At 34.6% G+C, this 24152-nt stretch overlaps 1 protein-coding gene across 1 annotated transcript; it reads left to right on the forward strand.

Annotated features, from left to right (window-relative positions):
- The first annotated feature begins 18112 nt into the window (after positions 1-18112).
- SNAI1 (snail family transcriptional repressor 1) lies at positions 18113-21428 on the forward strand. The gene is made up of 3 exons (XM_053693709.1): positions 18113-18266; positions 18640-19161; positions 20256-21428. The coding sequence occupies exons 1-3, from the start codon at positions 18188-18190 to the stop codon at positions 20435-20437; spliced, it is 783 nt and encodes a 260-aa protein (XP_053549684.1). The 5' UTR covers positions 18113-18187; the 3' UTR covers positions 20438-21428.
- The last annotated feature ends 2724 nt before the right edge of the window (positions 21429-24152 follow it).

Raw genomic sequence — 24152 nt, forward strand, 5'->3', positions numbered from 1 at the left:
AAAGAATTTTTAGCATTTTTGCTATCAACGTGAGCAATGTTTCGGATCTACATTAGATCCTTAATCATGATTAAGGATATAATGTAGAGCCGCAACGTTACTCATGTTTTGTACTTTGGACCATATGTATCAATAAAGATCCCTTTTTAAGATTACAACTGGGCTGGAGTATCCTTTCTTTTTCACATATGAAGCTGAAGGCAGATGCCTTCTGCCCCATTTGCAGTCACCGCTATCTAAGATGACAGTGGGGACTGCAGCATGCACCTCTGTATTGGACGTAGCTACTACTAAGTGCTGTGTGACGTAATACCTAAGTCCAATTGGTGTAAGGGGTTAAAGGGATACTAAACCCTATTTTTTCTTTAATGATTCAGATAGAGCATGCAATTTTAAGCAACTTTCTAATTTACTCATATTATCAATTTTTCTTCGTTCTCTTGCAATCTTTATTTAAAAAGCAGGAATTTAAAGCTTAGGAGCCAGCCCATTTTTGGTTATGCTTGCTTATTGGTTTGCTAAATGTAGCTACCAATAAGCAAGCGTTATCCAGCATGCTGAAACTTAAATTGGGCTGGCTCAAAAGCTTTACATTCCTGCTTTTGAAATAAAGATAGCACGAGAACAAAGAAAAATTGATAATAGGAGTAAATTGGAAAGTTGTTTAAAATTGAATGCTCTGTCTGAATCATGAAAGAAAGATTTTGGGTTTAGTGTCCCTTTAACTACTTTGATTTTCTACATTCTCTTTTTTTCTTTACTACACATTTACACAGAAGCAAGAGGTAGTGTTAAAATGTATATTTTACCCACTAGATGGCAGAATTGTATTGAAGAATATAATGGTATTCAATGGCACTATGTAACTTTATTAAATTGGAAAAAACTGGTCTAGGAGTAACCTCTTTCTTTCCCTGGTGCAGCCACCCCCTACATAAATAGCTCAAAAATAAAAAAGAGAAAAGGGCGAAAGAAGAAAAAAGGAGAAAAGGGGTTTAGCACACATTTTTTTTTATCCCATTAAAATTACAATCTTTATTATTGGTATTCACAAATTTAAAACCAATGATTTTTGGTACAGGGTTAAAGGGATAGTCTAGTCAAAATTAAACATTCATTTTTTCTTTAATGATTCAGATAGAGCATGCAATTTTAAGCAACTTTCTAATTTACTCCAATTATCAATTTTATTTTTCTTTGTTCTTTTGATATCTTTATTTAAAAAAGCAATAATGTAAGCTTAGGAGCCGGCCCATTTTTCGTTCAGCACCTGGGTAGTGCTTGCTGATTGGTGGCTTCATTTAGAAACCAATCAGCAAGCTCTACCCAGGTGCTGAACCAAAATTGGTCGGGCTCCTAAGCTTACATTCCTGCTTTTTCAAATAAACATACCAAGAGAACAAAGAAAATTTGATAACAGGAGTAAATTAGAAAAAGTTCCTTAAAATGACATGCTCTATCTGAATCATGAAAGTTTAATTTTGACTAGACTATCCCTTTAATGAAAACTAAGACACAGAACCTTTGACATGTTGTAAGGGAATTTCCCTTTTATTATCTGGAGTTAGTTCCCCAAGTCATAGGAAAACAGTCAACCAATAGATATGGTTTAATTTTCTATACTGCTTGTAAGAGGCAGGAATCATTTAGCCTTTAAGGCAGATTTATGACTAAGATCTCAGTTTTATTATAGCAGCATAGGCAGGGGGTAACTACAGGGGCCTCACACGAGACCAGGCCCACACCTCTATAGGACCCTGCAATCGGTAGTGGCATCACTCACCCATATCATGTCCGCATCTCTTTTTGCTCCCGTGCAAACCAGACTCACAGTTTAAAGGGACATACCCATTTTCTAAATCACTTTAAAATTGATGCAGCGTAACTATAAAAAGCAGGCAAGAAATATCACCTAAACATCTCTATGTAAAAAAAGTAAATACTTTACCTCAAAAAAAACTGTGATCTCATGGAATTTCAAAGAAATCTTGTGAGATTTCATAGTAATCAATGTGACAACTGAGGACATTTTGAGGTCAAATATCTTCTTTTTTACATAGAGATGTTCAGTTTTTTAAAGATACACTGCATCCAAGATGGCCGCTACAAAAAGGCTGTGCATATCCACATTCACATTCAAATAGAAGAAGCTCCTTTTTCTTACTATGTGGCTGCTGGCGCAACTTTTGCTGATTACAAACAGCCAGAAAGGACATTGTTGAAATGGGGGACCCTACCACTTCTTTGCCCATGGGCCCACTGAGGTCAGCATTGGTGATTTTATTAAGGGCATTTTTCAATATTTAAGGATTTAAAAAACAAGGGTTAAATTCTCCTATTTTCCCTACTCAAAAAGGATGATCTTCCTGGAGTCATTCTGGAGTAATCAATGACTCCAGACTAGTCATCAGAAGCCATCCTGAAGTTTGCCCACAGGCCAAAATATTTAAATGAGATGACTTTAGATTAATTCACTGGCTGTTCATGCATGTGAGGTATTCAGTAAGGTAATCTGCTAATCATTCTTAAGTCATCACCCAGAATTTTAGCTGATGACCTTACAATCCTGATGATGTCTGATGTGCAAATGACTTCTAAAGTAGTTTGCTGATCATTAATTGACTCCAGAGTGGTTGTGGTTTTAAATGCTGATGCTAGAGTTGTTGAAAAATATGTTGATTAAAAAGTAATGTTTTACTGAAAGCATTTTTTGATAATGCAAGTATATTTCAAAAAATATTCTATTTAAAACTAAAATGAACTCATGTACATTTCAGTGTTGACCATCATGCCCCTTTAATTGCTGACCTGGGGCAATCAGATTTTTCTACCTTAATTCCGATTGGCTGATAGAATCCTATCAGCCAATCGGAATTCGACGGACGCCATCTTGGATGACGTCATTTAAAGGTACCTCATTCCTAGTTCAGTCTTCGTGCAGGATGGATGCTCCGCGGCGGAGGAGCAAAGAAAGAAGATTGAAGATGCCGCTTTGCTTGAAGACATCGCCGGGTGGAAGAAGACTTCACTGCCGCTTGATTGAAGACATCGCCCGGATGGAAGAAGACTTCTCTGCCGCTTGATTGGACATCGCCCGGATCGGATGAAGAGTTCTGCCCGGCTGGGTGAAGACAAGGTAGGGAGATCTTCAGGGGGGTAGTGTTAGGTTTTTTTAAGGGGGGTTTGGGTGGGTTTAGAATAGGGGTATGTGGGTGGTGGGTTGTAATGTTGGGGGGTGGTATTGTGGGGTTTTTTTAGGCAAAAGAGCTGTTTTCTTTGGGGCATACCCCGCAAAAGGCCCTTTTCAGGGCTGGTAAGGTAAAAGAACTGTGAACTTTTTAAATTTAGAATAGGATAGGGAATTTTTTTTTATTTTGGGGGGCTTTATTATTTTATTAGGGGGCTTAGAATAGGTGTAATTAGCTTAAAAATCTTGTAATATTTTTTTTATTTTTTGTAATTTAGTGGGGTTTTTTTTTGTAATTTAGTTTAGTTTATTTTATTGTATTTTTGTTTAGATATTTGTAGTTTATTTAATTTATTGATAGTGTAGGTGTATTTGTAACTTAGGTTAGGATTTATTTTACAGGTAAATTAGTAATTATTTTAATTAGGTAGCTATTAAATAGTTATTAACTATTTAATAGCTATTGTGCCTAGTTAAAATAAATGCCAAGTTACCTGTAAAATAAATATAAACCCTAAAATAGCTACAATGTACTTATTAATTACATTGTAGCTATCTTAGGGTTTATTTTATAGGTAAGTATTTAGATTTAAATAGGAATATTTTAATTAATAATATTAATATTAATTAGATCTATTTTAATAAGAATTTAGTTAGGGATGTTAGAGTTAGATGGGGTTATTATACTTAATATATATATATAATATAATAACAATATTAACTATATTAACCCTAATATAATAGGGTTAATAAAGTTAATATATATAATATAAAAACTATATTAACTATATTAACCCTAATATAATTAGGGTTAATATAGTTAATATAGCTGGCGGCGGTGTAGGGGGATTAAATTAGGGGTTAATATTTATAAAATAGATGGCAGCGGGTAGGTAAGGTAGATGGCGGCGGGGTAGGAGCTCACTTTAGGGGGTAGGTAAGGTAGATGGCGGCGGGGTAGGGGCTCAATTTAGGGGGTAGGTAAGGTAGATGGCGGGGGGTAGGGGCTCACTTTAGGGGGTAGGTAAGGTATATGGCGGCGGGGTAGGAGCTCACTTTAGGGGGTATGTAAGGTAGATAGAGGCGGGGTAGGGGCTCACTTTAGGGGATAGGTAAGGTAGCTGGCGACGGTGTAGGGGGATCACATTAGGGGGTTATACTTTTATTGTAGGTGGCGGCGGGGTCAGGGAGCAGCGGTTTAGGGGTTAAATATTTTATTAGGGATTGTGGCGGGGGATCGCGGTTGACAGGTAGATAGACATTGCACATGCGTTAGGTGTTAGGTTTATTTTGCAGCTAATTTAGGGAGTTACGGGGCTCCAATAGAGAGCGTAAGGCTTACTACGGCTGCATTTTGTGGCGAGGTGAAAATGGAGTAAGATTTCTCCATTTTAGCCACGTAAGTCCTTACTGCGCTGGTTTGGTATACCTGCCTATGGCCCAAAAAACTACAGGCGAAGGCAGAAATATACGAGCGTAACTTCTTGGTTACGCCGTATATGTGATACCAAACCAGCGCAAATTTTGGCGGCGCCGGCTTTTGCGGGCGACACTGCATATCGGATCGGGCCCATGCTTTGCACTAGCATAAAAAATGAATTTAATGTCCCTTTAAATGCTTACTATTTGAAATATGTACTTTCAAGTAATTTAGCAATACATGTTCGTATTTATCATAGCCACAATACACAAAAAATCTTAAAGAAAAAAACAAAATATCTTGCTCATGATGAGGGGGCACAAAATGCTGCCCTTTTGGATTTATTTTTCTTAATATCTAAGCATCTAAGGATAGGCCACCATTTTAAAATTGCTGTGCTGCACATGTGTAGAATAAGTAACTCTCCTGTGATGCATGCAGCTACTGATTATTTTTGTTTGGGACATTTTACTTTTTGCCAACTCCTTTCTGCAGATGCCTATGCTATGATCTTGCTTTAAAGGGACAGTCTACACTAAAATTGTTATTGTTTTAAAAGATAGATAATGCCTTTATACTCATTCCCCAGCTTTGCACAACCAACATTGTTAGATTAATATACTTTATAACAGATTTAAACCTCTAAATGTCTGCCTGTTTCTAAGCCACTATTGACAGCCTCTTATCACATGCTTTTGTATTTGTTTTTCACAACAGAACACTGCTAGTTCATGTGGGTCATATAGATAGCATTGTGTTCACGCACGAGGAGTTATTTAAGAGTTAGCACAACACAGTACTAAAATGCAAGTCAATAGATAATAAATACAAAGTCATGTGATCAGGGGGCTGTCAGAAGATGCTTAGATACAAGGTAATCACAGAGGTAAAAAGTATATTAATATAACTGTGTTGGTTATTGAAAACTGGGGAATGGGTAATAAAGGGATAATCTTTTTTTTTAAAAACAATAAAAATTATATTGTAGACTGTCCCTTTAAAGGGACATGAAACCTTCAAATGTTCTTATCCCTATTATGTGCACCAAGTATTGAAGATTAATTTTGCAAATATATGTTATTTTATTTATTTTGCACACTTTAAGAATTATTTTGCATCTAAGTCTTTATGTATTTATGTATTTATGTCCTATTGTGGATTGCTATCCGAATAGCACCTTGGTTGTGAATGCGCCCTTATTGTGCATTTGCTTATGTTGGCTTCACATGTGCAACTATGTAACACTAACATAATAGCCCACATTGGCCTTGAATGTGCAACTGTATAGTGCTGAGATATTTCACTATGTTGGCCTTGCATGCAAAATAGTATAGTGCTTATCTAATAGTGTATGTCGTGACGATCATCGCTGATATTGAGCATGCATATACAGGGAGTGCAGAATTATTAGGCAAATGAGTATTTTGACCACATCATCCTCTTTATGCATGTTGTCTTACTCCAAGCTGTATAGGCTCGAAAGCCTACTACCAATTAAGCATATTAGGTGATGTGCTTCTCTGTAATGAGAAGGGGTGTGGTCTAATGACATCAACACCCTATATCAGGTGTGCATAATTATTAGGCAACTTCCTTTCCTTTGGCAAAATGGGTCAAAAGAAGGACTTGACAGGCTCAGAAAAGTCAAAAATAGTGAGATATCTTGCAGAGGGATGCAGCACTCTTAAAATTGCAAAGCTTCTGAAGCGTGATCATCGAACAATCAAGCGTTTCATTCAAAATAGTCAACAGGGTCTCAAGAAGCGTGTGGAAAAACCAAGGTGCAAAATAACTGCCCATGAACTGAGAAAAGTCAAGCGTGCAGCTGCCAAGATGCCACTTGCCACCAGTTTGGCCATATTTCAGAGCTACAACATCACTGGATTGCCCAAAAGCACAAGGTGTGCAATACTCAGAGACATGGCCAAGGTAAGAAAGGCTGAAAGACGACCACCACTGAACAAGACACACAAGCTGAAACGTCAAGACTGGGCCAAGAAATATCTCAAGACTGATTTTTCTAAGGTTTTATGGACTGATGAAATGAGAGTGAGTCTTGATGGGCCAGATGGATGGGCCCGTGGCTGAATTGGTAAAGGGCAGAGAGCTCCAGTCCGACTCAGACGCCAGCAAGGTGGAGGTAGAGTACTGGTTTGGGCTGGTATCATCAAAGATGAGCTTGTGGGGCCTTTTCGGGTTGAGGATGGAGTCAAGCTCAACTCCCAGTCCTACTGCCAGTTTCTGGAAGACACCTTCTTCAAGCAGTGGTACAGGAAGAAGTCTGCATCCTTCAAGAAAAACATGATTTTCATGCAGGACAATGCTCCATCACATGCGTCCAAGTACTCCACAGCATGGCTGGAAAGAAAGGGTATAAAAGAAGAAAATCTAATGACATGGCCTCCTTGTTCACCTGATCTGAACCCCATTGAGAACCTGTGGTCCATCATCAAATGTGAGATTTACAAGGAGGGAAAACAGTACACCTCTCTGAACAGTGTCTGGGAGGCTGTGGTTGCTGCTGCTCGCAATGTTGATGGTGAACAGATCAAAACACTGACAGAATCCATGGATGGCAGGCTTTTGAGTGTCCTTGCAAAGAACGGTGGCTTTATTGGTCACTGATTTGTTTTTGTTTTGTTTTTGAATGTCAGAAATGTATATTTGTGAATGTTGAGATGTTATATTGGTTTCACTGGTAAAAATAAATAATTGAAATGGGTATATATTTGTTTTTTGTTAAGTTGCCTAATAATTATGCACAGTAATAGTCACCTGCACACACAGATATCCCCCTAAAATAGCTATAACTAAAAACAAACTAAAAACTACTTCCAAAACTATTCAGCTTTGATATTAATGAGTTTTTTGGGTTCATTGAAAACATGGTTGTTGTTCAATAATAAAATTAATCCTCAAAAATAAAACTTGCCTAATAATTCTGCACTCCCTGTATAGTTCAACGTTACTGAGCATATGCCCCGGACTGCCCCTTTACTAATTACATAAAATGAGTCTAATAATTTGATGCGTAATATGAGGGGGTATGATTTTATCTGAGGGCTGGAGTAGATGCAATACAGATGGATACTTCTAAATGCTATAGAAAGATTCTGAATACAAATGATGTGTATAATTGTAAGTTAGATTTACTCTAATATAATAATAATTATAATGTTTAATGTCAGTTTGATTATGCAGCATGTTGAAAGTTTTTGTCTCCTTAAAATGAGAGTGTACTGTAAAACTTTTTCCCTTAAAGGGACAGTATACTATAAAATTGTTTTTCCCTTAATGTGTTTCAAATTACTTTTTTTTACCAGCTGCAGAGTATAAAATGTATTAGATTTGCTTTTTTAAGGCTTATTTGTGTATATGATATAGCTGATTTTGTGTTTTGAAGCCACAACCTAACAAAATGGGTTGAGCTTGTAGGTATAATCAGATCTCATTATTTTATCGCCTTGTGTACATATAGGTAAGGTGGATCATTGGGAACAAATTAAAGGGGAGAACATTTTTGAGTAAACTGTCCCTTTAATGTCTTTCAAATAACTTGTTATACCAGCTGAAGAGAATAATATGTATGAAAATTGCTTATTTTGGTTTATTTATGTATATGAAATAGCTGGTTTTGTTCTTTGAAACCACAACCCATTAAAATGGATTGACCGTCTAATAAAATCAAATCTCTTTATTTGATCAATTTTTTGTACACACACATGCTTCTTTAAATAATCTATGTCTATAAACCAAAGCCCAAAACTTTGAGAGAACAAATTAAATTAACATGTTATTACTTATCTCTCCTAAACTCCACTGGGAGTGTAATTTCTTCCGCTAGCAAACTTTAAGTGTAGGTAGGGATACCACTGGCTATTTCAAATGCAAAGATAAAACTAAAGTGACTACTTGTAAATAATTTAATACAATCCAGCAGGTAAAATGGATCATTGGGAACAAATTAAAGCGAAGAAAAATGTAGGGTTCAATTTCCCTTTAAGTGTACCAAATCTAACTAAACAACACTGATGGCATTGCTTTTATCTCAGTTCAGGGCAAAAAGCCATTCCCATCTATTTGCTGTGTACAGTGTCTATAATACACAAAATAAGCAATGTCTACATTAGTCTCCTCCAACTAGAGAGCATTAAAGAACAATTGGGGATCAAACAAAAGGATAAATTAGATTCTAGTTGTATATTTAAAGTTATGGTAAAGTTTACAGTTTCTATAATCAGATCCAGAATGGAAACTATTTTAAATGGACTTTTATTCATCCATTTTAATGAAGATGCGCTATAACTTACTTTTTAATAAAAGTAAGGAAATTATAATACCCCGTGCTCGGAGCCTCGTTAGGAGAACAGTTCAAACATTAGCTCACGAAAACAAATGACTTCTGAAGTGGGCACCTGGAGTGTGGAATATTTGAATTTCATCACTATATTAAAAAGTAAGTTGTAGCATATCTTCATTAAAATGGATGAATTATAGTCTAAAATATTGTTTATATATCAGATCTGATGATACGAATTGTAAACTTTACCAGTAATAATACATATTTTTGGATATAAACTTTGTCTAGCACAAATTATTATACATAGTACACAAAGGGAGAGCAGACACTGATTACACACACGGTACTAATATTGCATTAAAAGTAACAAATTATTGCAATATATATATATATATATATATATATATATATATATATATATATATATATATATATATATATATATATATATATATATATTATATTATATTTTCTTGTATGTATAAAAATTGCAGAATAATTAATTAAAAATTAAGACTTTCAAATGTAAATATATTGAAAAAAAGACACGGATGCAAATAAAGCAATTTTTCGATGATTTTAAAAGTACTCTGTCATATGCATTTTGTTTTTTTAAGTTTAATGTCACTTTACAACTTTCTCTGTAAGTAATGTAGGTCTCTTTCAATAGAGAAATGATATATCAGTAACTAACAGGAAGTTTACTAGCTAAATACAGTGATTCCAAGGTAGACACTTGCACATCTTTCTATTGCCCAACACAGACAATCTTTTGTTGATTAACAACTACATGGGAGTCGGCAATGACTAATTGCTATTGACACTGAAGTGTTAATGAACTTGTGGATGGGATGTTCCCTGGTGTAAATAGCATATCAGAGCCACTGTTCTGAGAGGTGTCAAAAGAGGCAGACTATGAGATTGGTGTCTGAAAATCATTCAATGACTTGATGTCCTGTTGTTGATCCTCGCACCAGCAGCTGCCAAGTGCCATGGATCTGTTTCCACAGGTTATTGAACCTGTTACCTGTAATTACACAAGTCAATGTGGAATGAGCCCAGGCTTGCTAATGAACTAAGGAAGCCATTGGCCACTCTGTATGTGTGACATATACCATAGTTAAATGCCCAAGTCCATTCTAGTATATCATTCCTTGTCTGTTTTAAGTCTCTGAACATTAGTTTATATTTTTTAAATAATGTCAAGGTAATTGTTTTTTTTTTTTATTATTATGTTTGATGTATTATTTTAAATCACATTTTTTATGTGTTCCTAAGTTATTTATCTTAAAGAGGGATTTCAAATTTCAAGCAACTTATTTTTAAAAAATTGGCATTCATGTGTTTAATGAAATTACTGTTATATGTTAATAGGTATGTGCCTGTCTACCAGTGGGATTGTGGAACTTCTCCTGATTAGCCACAGAACAAATGTATATGAATTTCCTGTTATTTCAAAGACTGAATTAATGCCGCACTCTAACAAAGTGTCATAAGGGACATAAAATGCTGGGTACAGTAGCAAGGTTACTACTCACCATGCAGCTATCTTCAGAGCTGTTCTCTCATTTTAACCCTTTACAACGGCTGGTTAGCGAAGCTCAGCTTCTTCACACTGGTCACCGCCACGTTGGAATTTAAAGGGATATGAAACATTAATTATTTATTTAATGATTCAGATAGAGAATGCAATTTTAAGCAACTTTCTAATTTACTCCTATTATCAATTTTTTGTCGTTCTCTCTCTTTATTTGAAATGCAGGAATGTAAGCTTAGGAGCCAGCCCATTTTTGTTTTAGCACCTCGGTATCGCTTGCTGATTGATGGCTAAATGTAGCCACCAATCAGCAAGCACCTACCCAGGTGCTGAACCAAAGTTGGGCCAGCTCCTAAGCTTACATTCCTGCTTTTTCAAATAAAGATACCAAGAAATCAAAGAAAAGTTGATAATAGGAGTAAATCAGAAAGTTGCTTAAAATTGCATGCTCTATCTGAATCGTGAAAGAAAAAAATGGGGTTTCATATCCCTTTACGTATTCTCACACCCTGTGATACAAGCTGCGTGCATTCTAAGATCAGTAACATTGTCTTCTTAACAAGTTGTATCATGCATTTCAGTTAAGAGTGTACAATACAAACAGGAGCTGTATGTTTTTGCCGTGGTTGCATTGCACTATAATATTGCTGAAGGCTTTTTTTTTGTATTGGTTATGTAACTTGTGTAAAAATAAATCTACAAAAATGTAAAACTTGTGCTTTCTAATGTGGAATCTAATACAAAGTGCAAGTTACAGCTGTCAAAAAGTCAGTAACATCTGTGACAGTGCACTGCTTCTAACACAGGAGGCAACAATATGCGCTTTACAAGATGGGGGCGCCCAGTTTAAAGATGCAGAGCTATACAAACTGGTTTCTGTAATGATTTAAAATAAGACAATGGCTTTAAAAAGAGCGGCAGGTACAGGGTTAAACAAAACAAAAAACAATAGCATGGTGAGTAGTATCCATGCTGATTGCTGTAGTAGCCAGTAGTTTTATGTCCCATGTAATGCCTTCCCATAATCACTAGATGGCGGTCTTGTTCTTTTAGTCACATAAAACACATCCTCTTTAGGAACACCATGACAAGGCAACACGTGATTCAAATTAGTCTTCTGTTGGAATGTTTGAAATGTACTGCATTTATATTTTTATTAACTAATTAAAACATATTGACTAAATAACATATGCTGTACTAGCAATACTCTCTTCCTTTTGTCTTAATCTATTATAATGTAAACTAAGTTCTTTCTTAGCCCTCCAATCATTCCCCTTGTATATAGTAATTACAATATTATTATTGTTATTATTATTAATAATAATAATAATAATTATCAATAATAAAATAAGTTACACAAAAATGCTTTACACATATTTTTAAATATGTGGCACAATGTTAATATAAAGACCAGTAGAATAAAGATAATAATAATAATAATAATAATAATAATAATAATAATAATAATAATAATAACAATATTCCCTGAGTCAGGCTTGAAGTGTGTGTGTGTTTGTACCACTGAAATAACATAAAAGGGGCATTCAATTTTTTTTTTTTTTTAAAGGGCATTTTAATGTGTATTGTGTTCTTATGCTTGAGGGGTGTGTCAAGTCTACCAGGATAGCTGTGGGAGTCTTCCTTATTCACCAGTGATCTTCTAGCTCACATACTATCTATACATAGACATGTTCTTCCTGTCACTTCAAATCAAAATATAAAGCTTTAACTTAAAGGGACAGTGTCAAATGTTCTCCTCTTTAACGTGTTCCCACATTTTTCATGCAAAACAAACAAACAAACATATATTGTAATAGTGTTATTCACAAACATAATCACAAGTTGTTGAATTGAACATATATTTCATTCTATGAGCTTCAGTCTGACTGGAAAAGACAGGTGAACCTTGCTGTAATTCTTAAATCCTTCAAACTACAATTTAGTATGGTCAGTGAGATTAAACACTAAAATAATATGTTCAAAATGGGAATGCTTAAAACATTTGATTATAAAGATTTCTGTGGAGGTTTCAAAAAAATATTAATGGGCTCTATAAAAAATACAAGAGCGACAAATCACAGAAATAACCCTTATCATATTAAACAGAAAGCTTTCAAATTTCCTATCTGTTTTTGCTATAAGAACTATCCTCCCTCTAGCTTGTAAACTCATAAGAGCGGGGTAAATCACCTTCAGTCCCAGCATATATTGCTGTTTAATAGATTACTGTGTTATTGCAAACCACTTGTTCAATAAGACAAAGCTTTACAGTAAATAATACTTTTCTAGTGATTATCAGCAAAATATTATCGTTCAGTACTTAATTGTAATGAAGCTGCTTTGTGAAGACACAAACCAAAAACCATGAGCTATGATTCTTGCAGCAGAATGATTTTCCCTCACATAAAGCATCCTAAAGAGAGTATTTTAAAAACTATTCTTTTATAAAGCACATGAGCCTTTTGTACTGCATTTGGTTGTTCCTGCCAACTTATTGGAGCTCTAGAATATTTTCCTATCTGCCAGTAAGCAGTGAATTATATGCGCCAGTTATTCTGAAATGTGCAGGTTCCTGCTAAATTCAATATCAGTTCTAACCTACACATTTAGGGCCAGATTACAAGAAAGCTTTTTGTGCGCGTCAGGTTGTGCTTGTATTATGAGTTGAAAGTAAACTATTTTTGCTCTCGCAATAACCCGACGAGCGCAAAGAGTCAAAGTTAGAATATCGCGTGCACATTCATGTATTCCCCCATGGAAGTCAATGGAGAGAAAAAAGTGGAAAAAAAACTAACACCCCACTCTCATGCAAACCCAATCGGATATTCTCATGTGCGCTAACACGACATTAAAAATATGAAAATTTAACATTCCAATGTTCTTCACATAGTAGAATATGTTCTATTTATTCATAAACAAATATTTATATATATAGACATCCAACAAACAGCAACAAGCCAGGATTTGCTTCAAATCAAAAGTCAAATTTACTGACGTTTCAGAGATATATGTTCCCCTTCTTCATATAAATATTTTTATATATATATATATATATGATGGTATTTTGGTACAATATATATCTATACCTATATATATATATATATATATATATATATATATATATATATATATATATACCTATATATATATATATATATATATATATATATATATATATATATATATATATATATATATATATATATATTTAAGTCCAGTTACAGGTGCACTCACTCAATCCTCTTAGAGAACATTTGGATATGGATTTGAAACCTAGTGACCAGTCTGGTACCGTAACGTTTGGGGGTATTTGTATTTTTTTGTATACTATGTGATGTGATTAAATATATACCGGTAAGTATATACCGGTAAGTGCAGCGTTTTTATTCTTTGTAAGGCTAAAAGATATTGCTATATATATATATATATATATATATATATATATATATATATATTAAAAAATACTTAGAACATATTCTGCTTTCTACAGAACACTGGAATGTGAAATATTTACAGTAAATACATAGTTAAAACCCTTATTAAAAATGAATATTACATAAATATGTTGTTTCATGTTTTCATCTAGTTAACTGCAAAGGGCTTCAATACATATATATATATATATATATATATATATATATATATGTGTGTGTGTGTGTGTATATATGTGTATATGTCTGTACATACATAAATACACATATAAAATACATATCTACACACACACACACACACACACATACATATATATATATATATATATATATATATATATATATATATGCACACACACATGTTTAGACATGTATATGTAGGTATCTCTTCGTCTGACTTTTTTTCTAACAACTGAGATCTCATATCTTTGAGCCCTTATAACTTCTTTGTGCAATATTTTGGTAAATAATTGTTATTAGACAGTGTTAATATGTGTGTAATTGTACTTTGCAATGTATTTTTGATGTGTTTTGTGCAACTTTTTAGTTTTGTAAAACAGTTAACCAGAGCTCTGAAGTCGCGGTAATAATTTCTAGCGTAAATTGCAATTGCACTCAAGCTATGACATTTACTTTTAACTCGTAATATGAGCGGTAAGCCCAATGAGCGCAACCCCCTGTGATAAACCCCTTATCGCTCGTGCGCCAATGATTGCACTCCACTTGTAATCTTGTCCTTATTGTGCAAACCAATTGAAGGTATTTTTAATTATCTTTAATATGTATTACAGGGAGTGTCTTGCTTGAATGGGACATATTATCATATAGCAGCTGTGCCCAGCACCAACATCAGCACCATATGTATGTGCCTGGTTTCAGTCTATGAGTTTACCTGAGTATAATAATCTTAGTGTTAAAAAAAAAAGACAATGCAGTTTTCAATCAACACAATTTGTATTGCATTGACTAATAAACTACTTTTATACAATTTAAATGGAAATATAATTTTTAATAACAGATCAAAGATGCAGTAGTTATGATTTACAAACAATACAATGTCCCTGAAGTATGGAATACAATGCATTGCTGCAGGTGCTTTCCTGGAATAAGCTGAATTAGTGTCAGTATAGTTTTTTTTACTGACACCACTTCTGATGATGAACCTTTTGCTCTGTACTGAACATGAAGCCATAAAATTTGAAGTGAGTTTGCAAAGTAGAATTCTGTGATTGTTCTACTTTCATTATTACCCTGACTTACAACAAATACATTTTTATCTCTAACTGCTCAGATAAGCAAACCATTACAGGTTGTCAACAGAAAATTAACTCTTTCTCTGCTCTGGTTTGATTTGAACCTTTCAACATTCCAATACATCTTATAATTGTGAGTTTAAAGATAAAATTATATAGATATGTGTGTGTGTATACATGTGTATATGTGTGTATTTATGTGTGTGTATGTCTGTGTGTGTATGTGTGTATGTCTGTGTGTGTGTGAGAGAGTATGTGTGTGTGCATGTGTGTGTATGTCTGTGTGTGTATGTGTGTATGTCTGTGTGTGTGAGTGTGTGTGTGTGTATGTATGTGTGTGTGTGCATGTGTGTGTATGTCTGTGTGTGTGTAAGAGAGTGTGTGTGTATGTGTGTTTGTGCGTGTGTGTGTGTGTATGTCTGTGTGTGTGAGAGTGTGTGTATGTGTGTGTGCATGTGTGTGTATGTCTGTGTGTGTGTAAGAGAGTGTGTGTGTGTGTGTGCGTGCCTGCACGTAATCTGTTATGCACTCTTATGTTATTTTATTTTTTTGTATTTGTAGTCTTTTCCCAAAGAATGGCACAATTACAACTTTTACTTATTAGGGCAGGGGTCACATTTTCTCTGTATTCTGATGCTACTGTCTATTAACCTATTCACATTTACATATGTATGTATACATAATTTACATGTCTATGAATTGATGATCTACAGCACAAGTGCAAGGAATCACATATAAAATAAACATATTTCTGTCCACTACATTATCTATTGTGTAAATGTGTATATTGTACAAATAAAACATAGATTGCTTTAGTCAGTTTAGTGTCACAACAAGTGCAGACACCATGCCAAACACAAGCAATCCTGTCTGCTTCTATACTTTTATGTTTGAAAATGTATGTGTATTTTCCTTATATTGTTCTTTAAGAGGTTTGTCTGTATACTTGGTGAGTACTATATAAATACAGCAATCTGTATACACACTGAGATAACATACATGGTTATTTCCCAGCCACCCATGGTTAAGATGAGAGGAGCTGGCAAGTTGAAAGGAACCCGCAGGAGCCAGCATTCTGCTGAGATGTCACCTGTCCCTCCTCTAGTGTCAGTGGAATGTAGCAGGGACAGGTGCCATATGGTTGACACGTGTGGGCCTGTCTGTGGAAAACAAAGTACAAGGAAAAGAACTTACAAACTACCACTAATTATTTCAGTACAAGAAAACTACAGTGACTGTCAACAGCTTGCTATATATGTGAGTTTGCTTTACTAGATGACTTGCTGCTGCTAAGTAACAACGTTATACTAAGGCTTATTTGGAATAAAAATCCTTCTAAGCAAAACTGAAAAATAGTTAGACACAGCTTTAAGGGGCTGTAAAAATAAATCATGGTCACACCTCTAAGCTGGAAGGCACATACAGGTAGGCCCTCACTAATTTAGAAATTCAGTTACAACCCTTTTTGTACTTAATAATAATAATAATAATAATAATAATAATAATAATAATAATAATAATAATAAAAGATTGTATAGACTAATGTAGAACTACAGACTACCACATTATATCTAGTTGTCAATCTGTGCATATTATTCAAAGTCACTCATTGCAAGCATTCAAATATCATTAGATCCAAGATCCAAATTTAGGAAAAAAAAGGTCTGCAAATTAAACATGAATGAAAATGTCATTAACTTAACTGAATTCCCCCTGTTCATCACCATATAGTGATGTAGATTGCATCTAGATTGTAACGTCCCACGGGAATAGGGCCCTCAATTCCCCCTGTATTTGTCTGTAAAATTGTGTCTTTTATTGTACTGTTTCTACGTTGTACTTTTATCCTTGTACCCATGGGCAGCGCTGCAGAATCTGTTGGCGCTTTATAAATAAAGAATAATAATAATATAGCATAAAAGAAAAGCACTAGACAGATTATATGCACTAAGCATAGACAAAATAAGAGGGTACTATTTTTTTAGGATCCATTATGGAAGCATTATATAATATGCAATTAAAATACATTAAATTATAATAATCCTGGGGATTGTTCTCCCTTAAAAGTACAAAAAATACTGTAGAGCACTTTTTGACATATTGATTCAATTAAGGATTATTTATATTTATGTATAATTTTCATTAATATTTCATTTAATTTACCTTCAGGGGATCTATAAAGGCATTAAGTATTTATAATAAACTTTCATTCACAGGGAAGTTACAACTATCTGACTAAAGAGGATGGGCATAAAGACAAAACTGTAAACTTATTGTAGGTATAAGATAAACTTGATGTGTATTTGTTCTGTACATAATATAAATAGTTTACCTATACAGTACATGTGTATTGTTTGTGCGTTAAATGCCTGCACAACAGGTCTTCTTCACAAAGGTGCTCTGAGTAAATAATGTTCAGGCTTAGAATGGCAAAAAAAAGGGAAAAATACACATTTGGATGGAAAGGATTTGAGGCTTTTGAACGTATTTGTTCAAGACATAAGTCTCGTATTGTTTGGGGAAAGTGCATAGTTTAGAGCTGCAACAAAGGATTTTTATTGTTTGGTTACAATGTATGGAAGATGTCTCATCGAGCAATAAGCATGGAGTAAAAGACACCCCATAGGGAGAGTTTAATCTTTTTTTGTGCATAGTTAATGATTAGTAAGCAGGAGAGCAAGATAGACACCAACAAAAGGATTTGTGCAGTGAAGGTAATGGTGGGGGCAGAAGTTCCTGCTTAATCGCAGTTTGCCTTGAGATAGTCTAAAATGTGCTGTTCTAGGGGAGGGGAAGATGCAATAAAAACACCATCCCAAAAATCCACTGCTTCAGGCACCTGCTGGAGATGCAGGGGCGTGTTCACACCTCCGCAGTCACTGATTGGCTGGCACGTACCCATGCTCATCTGCATAACCCCGCCCCGGGCTGCAGGCTACATATTAGGAGCTTGCTGGCTGCAGTAAATTGTGCGTTCACTTTAAACCTCAGTGTCTTATCCCATGCGAGGATCCCTTGTAATCGCTTAGGCAATCGGCTGCAGTCACCACATTACCAAGATGCCGCGGTCATTCCTAGTCAAGAAACACTTCTCTGCCAGCAAGAAGCCAAACTACAGCGAGCTGGAAAGTCAAACAGGTATGTTCCAATATTGCTAATATTAACCAATTACTGTATTGCTTGTAATAATTATGTGCAGGCAAAGCAATGGACCATAAAAGTTATTTGTTTATCGTATGCATTTAATATATAAAGTATATTTTAAATCTAGTATAAGTATGCAATGCATTATCACAATTTTCCAGTACCCTACTCTTTTTGTGTAAAGTTTTAATATATAATTAAAGCTTCTTGATTATAATAGATCTTAAAGTCAACTTACAGGGATGTTAACTAGCAATATATAGGAATCTGCTGTTAGAACGAAATATTAACTGTCATTGTATATTTTCGAATGTATATTAAAGAATGTTATGGACATCATTGTAATATTTATCTCTTCTTTTCCCAGTGTACATCTCACCGTTTTTGTATGACAAATACCCGATCCCAATGATACCCCAGCCAGAGATTTTGACAACTGGGGCTTATTACCCACCGCTTGTATGGGACACTGGCTTGTTAACTTCATTCTTCACCACTGAGCCTGACTACAAACAATCTCCACTCTCACCTCCCTCCAGTGAAGACTCCAAACCCTTAGATCTCACTTCGTTTTCCAGTGAGGATGATGAGGGGAAAACCTCAGATCCCCCCAGCCCAGCTTCTTCAGCCACAGAAGCTGAAAAGTTTCAGTGCAATCAGTGCAGCAAGTCTTACTCCACATTTGCAGGACTCTCCAAACACAAGCAGCTGCACTGTGACTCCCAAACCAGAAAATCTTTTAGCTGCAAGTACTGTGAGAAGGAATATGTAAGCCTTGGGGCCCTTAAAATGCACATCAGAAGCCACACACTGCCATGTGTTTGCAAGATCTGTGGCAAGGCTTTCTCCAGACCTTGGCTTCTGCAGGGACACATCAGAACTCATACAGGTAAGAATTATTTCCATGCTTTGGATTAGAACTCTGGGTACCATTCATAATCACAGGCACTGAGTTTGATATTTATTACAGGATCCTAATTTATCTCATATTCAATAAAAAAAATGAGTACTATATTTTAAATGTACGAGATGACTGAATGTCATACACAAATAAGCATTTTTTTTTTTAAAAAAATGACTGTAATAAAGATCATACATATTGCATTAAAACAACTTTAAAAAAGTTTAACAAACTAATCTGTATGTTGGCAAAAGGCCAATGATATTTAAAAAAATTTTTTTATTCTGTTCAGGTATAGTAAAATAGGTGTAAATTATAGGCAAGACATTTTATTTCATGTGTATTTCTTTTGTGGCCAATTTGCTTTTTTTTTTTTCTTTGAAGGTGTTGATAGCTAGTTATAATCTTTCAGGAAAAAAAAAAATCTTGAGTATAGAATGAGCCATAACAAAAGCAGATGTACACACTAATTATTTCTGCATCTTTGCATTCCTTTCTTCGGCACATCAGTGGAGGAATAAAGCAGGCCTATGGCCAGGGAGGGCAGGTGTCTTGTTGTAGCAGTGCAGTTAGTATATTGCACCTGTTACTGTACAGACTGAGACAGGCCAATGCTAACCCAGCTGCCAGCTAATCCAAGAAGGATCACATTTACAATACACTAAACCAGGGCCTTTATTCGTGCCACAGGGATAGTTTTATTGTTATTTGGAGCTGATTTCACACCCTCTCCAATTGCTAAACGCTATCCTGAAAAGCTTCAATTGTGTTTATCTAAATGGGTTATATGCAACCAAAAGATTTCTTTTTATGTTTGCAGAGAAAAAAAAATGCTCTTGGAATTATTCCTTTTACAAGCGCTATGTAGGTTTAACCCATTTGCTTCCAAAGATGGTGCTGAACTTTGCATTGTATCCCTCTGGCAAAATGGGGATTAATTCTGCTTGTTTCATTGCTTCTCTGATTTAACCTACCTTTATATTGGTATTGTTGGTATACTAAGTGCTGAATGTATATAGAAATGGTAACAATTTTCCCCATGTCTTCTCATTGTCTAACAATATAAATTCTTCTATTTCTAGGTGAGAAACCGTTTTCCTGTACACATTGCAACCGAGCCTTCGCTGACCGATCCAACCTAAGAGCTCACTTACAAACCCACTCAGATGTTAAAAAATACCAATGTAAAAACTGCTCTCGGACTTTCTCCAGAATGTCACTTCTCCACAAGCACGAAGAGACAGGATGTTCAGGGAGTCACTAAACCCCCCCAGCACAAGAGGACTTTTTCAAACACTATTCTTTATGTAGGATCATGATCTTCCATTGACTTTGCTATCTTTAATTAGCAAGGTTACCTCGATCACTAAGTTTTTTGGAGGGCCTTATACATACTGACACTTTTAAATACACTTATAAAGCTCTGAAGTGACTTGAGTTGGTCCCTAAAGTCATGGAAAGGGTTGCCATCCATCCTTAAGTGCCTTATTGCATAATCACAGGTGCTACACTAATTTTGAATAACTGCACAAATACCCCATTTTGCTCAATGTGACTTTTTTTTTTAAAGAGTAGAATGGCTTTATGTATTTGAAATTTTATATATGGCTAAATCATTACATTCTGTGGTTCGAGCAATTACAAATATTTTTTATTATTTACAGTAAACACAGAATTAAAGTGAACAGCAGAGACTGTACCCTATATTTTTTATGAAGGAAAAAAAAAGTGTTTTTATATTGTGATTGTGTATATATATATATATATATATATATATATGCAATATTTTGCAAGCTGAAAGTGTAACTATGTATATTATTTGTTGGGCAGCTGCTTTATTACAACACAAAGACAATTTGCAGGGCCTTTACATTTTAACAATGATCATTAAAGCCATCGGTCATCACTTTTATACAACTATCCTGTTTACAGAGCAGCTATGCACTCAAACACCTGTTAATTACATTTAACAACTGCTTTTCAAGCAAACTCAGTAAGAGCAAGCAGTTGTCATTTGATACAATAGTTGGCTGTGAAAAGCAAAGTGTCCCAAATGACACTATTTCTGGTTATAGACAGGTGTCAAATGAATGCATCATTTCTTCCATTATTTTATGTCTACATAATCTTAACAATGAATGTTTACATTTCAAAGGTACACTGGTATTTATATTTTTTTCTATGTGCCACATTTTGTACTGATGAAACTTTTTATACACAATTTATTGATATTCAATAAAATTTAATTTATATAACTGCCTTGTATTGTGGCTTTTCATTTTATCCATCCATTTATCTTGTTTAAATACACGTGTATCAGGGCTGAAATAACATGATTGAGATGCAAATGTCAGGACAATGGGACGTAAGTAAAGTAATGCAAAACACAATGGCAGCAGTGTACACACACCAGAGCCTGGGGGATAAGGTGTTTTTTTCTTTTCCTCTTAACATAGTAATAGTCTTGACTGGTTTACTTTTTTTTTTTAAGACAAAGGATGTGGGAAACCAAAGGAAATGTTAACTTATTGCTACAAATGTATACAGTATGGGGCAGTTACTATGCTTAAAGGGACAGTCAAGTCAACACCAACATTTGTATTGTTTAAAAAGATAGATAACACCTTTACTACCCATTCCCCGGTCTTGCACAACCAACATTGTTATATAACATACTTTATAACATTTAAACCTCTTAAATTTCTGCTTGTTTCTAAGCCACTACAGACAGCCTCTTATCACATGCTTTTTTTATTAGCTTTTCACAACAGGAGACTGCTAATCCGTGTGGGCCATATAGATAACATTGTGCTCTCTCCTGTGGAGTTGTACATGTCACAGCACTAATTGGCTAAAATGCAAGTTCATATGTAATAAATAGTCATGTGAGCAGGGGGCTGTCAGAGGAGACATAGATACAAGGTAATCACAGAGGTAAAAAGTGGTTGTGCAAAACTGGGAAATGGGTAATAAAGGGATTATCTATCTTTTTAAACAATTTTGGATTAGACTGTCCCTTTAAACAGACATTAAAGCAAACTTAAACTTTCATGATTCAATCCATTTTAAACAACTTTCCAATGTACTTCTCTTGGTGTCCATTGCAAAGCATATCTAGGTAGGCTCACAGCAATGTATACCAAGAGTATGAAGCAAAGTTAGTAACAGAAGGAAATTGGAACCTTGTTTAAAATGTTATGCGCTATCTGAATAATAATAGAAAATATTTTGAATGTTCATGACCCTTTAACATTCAGTTATTTAAAGGTTGATAAACAACAATAAATGCATTTGTATAAGAAATATCATAGAACACAACTTATGTTTAGTGTATACACAGTATATTTCCATAGTAAAATTAGAAATATCAAATCATATTCCTCTTAAAAAGGAAATAATTCTACATTGATCGGTTAAAAAGTATAACAGGTTTTGTTATGGTAATAAAAATGTGAAATTGGATCCCTTTTAGAGCCAAGAAGCCTAGAATACATTGACTGAAATTATTAAATATCACTGCTCACAAGGCTAGTTATTTATTAATGACATTAGTATTGCTGGTAGCCTACATAAGACACGGATTCAGTATTTTACAAGTTTAAGAGTAAGAAATCCATAACATTTAGTTTTTAAGGATAATCACACAAGTTTCAGTAATGTTTTATATAATGTTCATCTATTGAGCTTTACTTAAAGGGACAGCCAACACCAGAATTTTCGTTGTTTAAAAAGATAGATAATCCCTTTATTACCCATTCCCCATAACCAACACTGTTATATTAATATACTTTTTACCTTTGTGATTACCCCTTGATCACATGACCTTTTATTCTATTGACTTTCATTTTAGCCAATTAGTGCAGTGTCTGCCACAAGCCACGGGCGTAATCACAATGTTATCTATATGGCTAACATGAACTAGCTCTCCCCTAGTGAAAAGCAAGTAAAAAAGCATGTGATAAGAGGCGGCCTTCAAGGGCTTAAAAATTATCATATAAGCCTTTCTAGGTTTAGCTTTCAACTAAGAATACCAAGAGAACAAAGCAAAATTGGTGATAAAAGTAAATTGGAAAGTTGTTTAAAATTACATGCCCTATTTGAAACATGAAAGTTTTTTTTGGACTTGACTATCCCTTTAAATAATATGTGATCTTTTTATATTTCCAAAAAAAATATAATTATGAATAATGCTTTTGAAAGGTTTACATGTACTGTATTTTAAAACTATTTCCTTTTATATAATTCACTTCCTGTATTTTCAACACACATGCCTGTACCAATCAACCACTAGCACAAGTATCCTGAAATCTTGCATCCCTAAACTACATAGTTAACAAGTAAGGGGATATATGATAAGATATATTTCCCCCTGATATTTTTCCAGTCCTAACGAATGGGAATGAGTGATCCCCAAAATGTTAATACATTTTGACATATGTTGGTGGTTAGGGTCATGCCTTATAAGCAGGTAGTTTTCTTAATTAAAACAATAATAATAATAATACATAAAAACATAGTCCCTGTCCCTTTAAATGTGTCATGTTAACTCCCCTTGTCTCATAGCAATTTAGATACCATCGTTTTACCAGCCAGTTTTGCATAGAAGTGCCTGGTAAGAAAATACAATATTTAAAGGGATATGAAAAACAAAATTTTTCTTTTGTTATTCAGACAGAGAATATAATTTATTTATTTTTTCAATTTACTTTGATTATAAAAGTCACTTAGTTCCCATGATATTATTTGTTGAAGAGATACCTAGGTAGGGAGCATTACATGAGTGAAAAATAGTGCTACCATTTATTGCTCTTGCAAACTGATAACATTTTTGCACAACTGCTGCCATATAGTGTTCCAGATTTGGGCAGGCCCCTGAGCTTACATCACTGCTTTTCACAAGAGATACCAAGAGAATGAAGAAAAAAAATGATAATAGAAATAAATGAGAAAATGATATAAAATTGTATGCTCTGTCTGAA

Source organism: Bombina bombina, chromosome 1 (assembly GCF_027579735.1).
Source record: "Bombina bombina isolate aBomBom1 chromosome 1, aBomBom1.pri, whole genome shotgun sequence".
Classification (NCBI taxonomy): domain Eukaryota; kingdom Metazoa; phylum Chordata; class Amphibia; order Anura; family Bombinatoridae; genus Bombina; species Bombina bombina.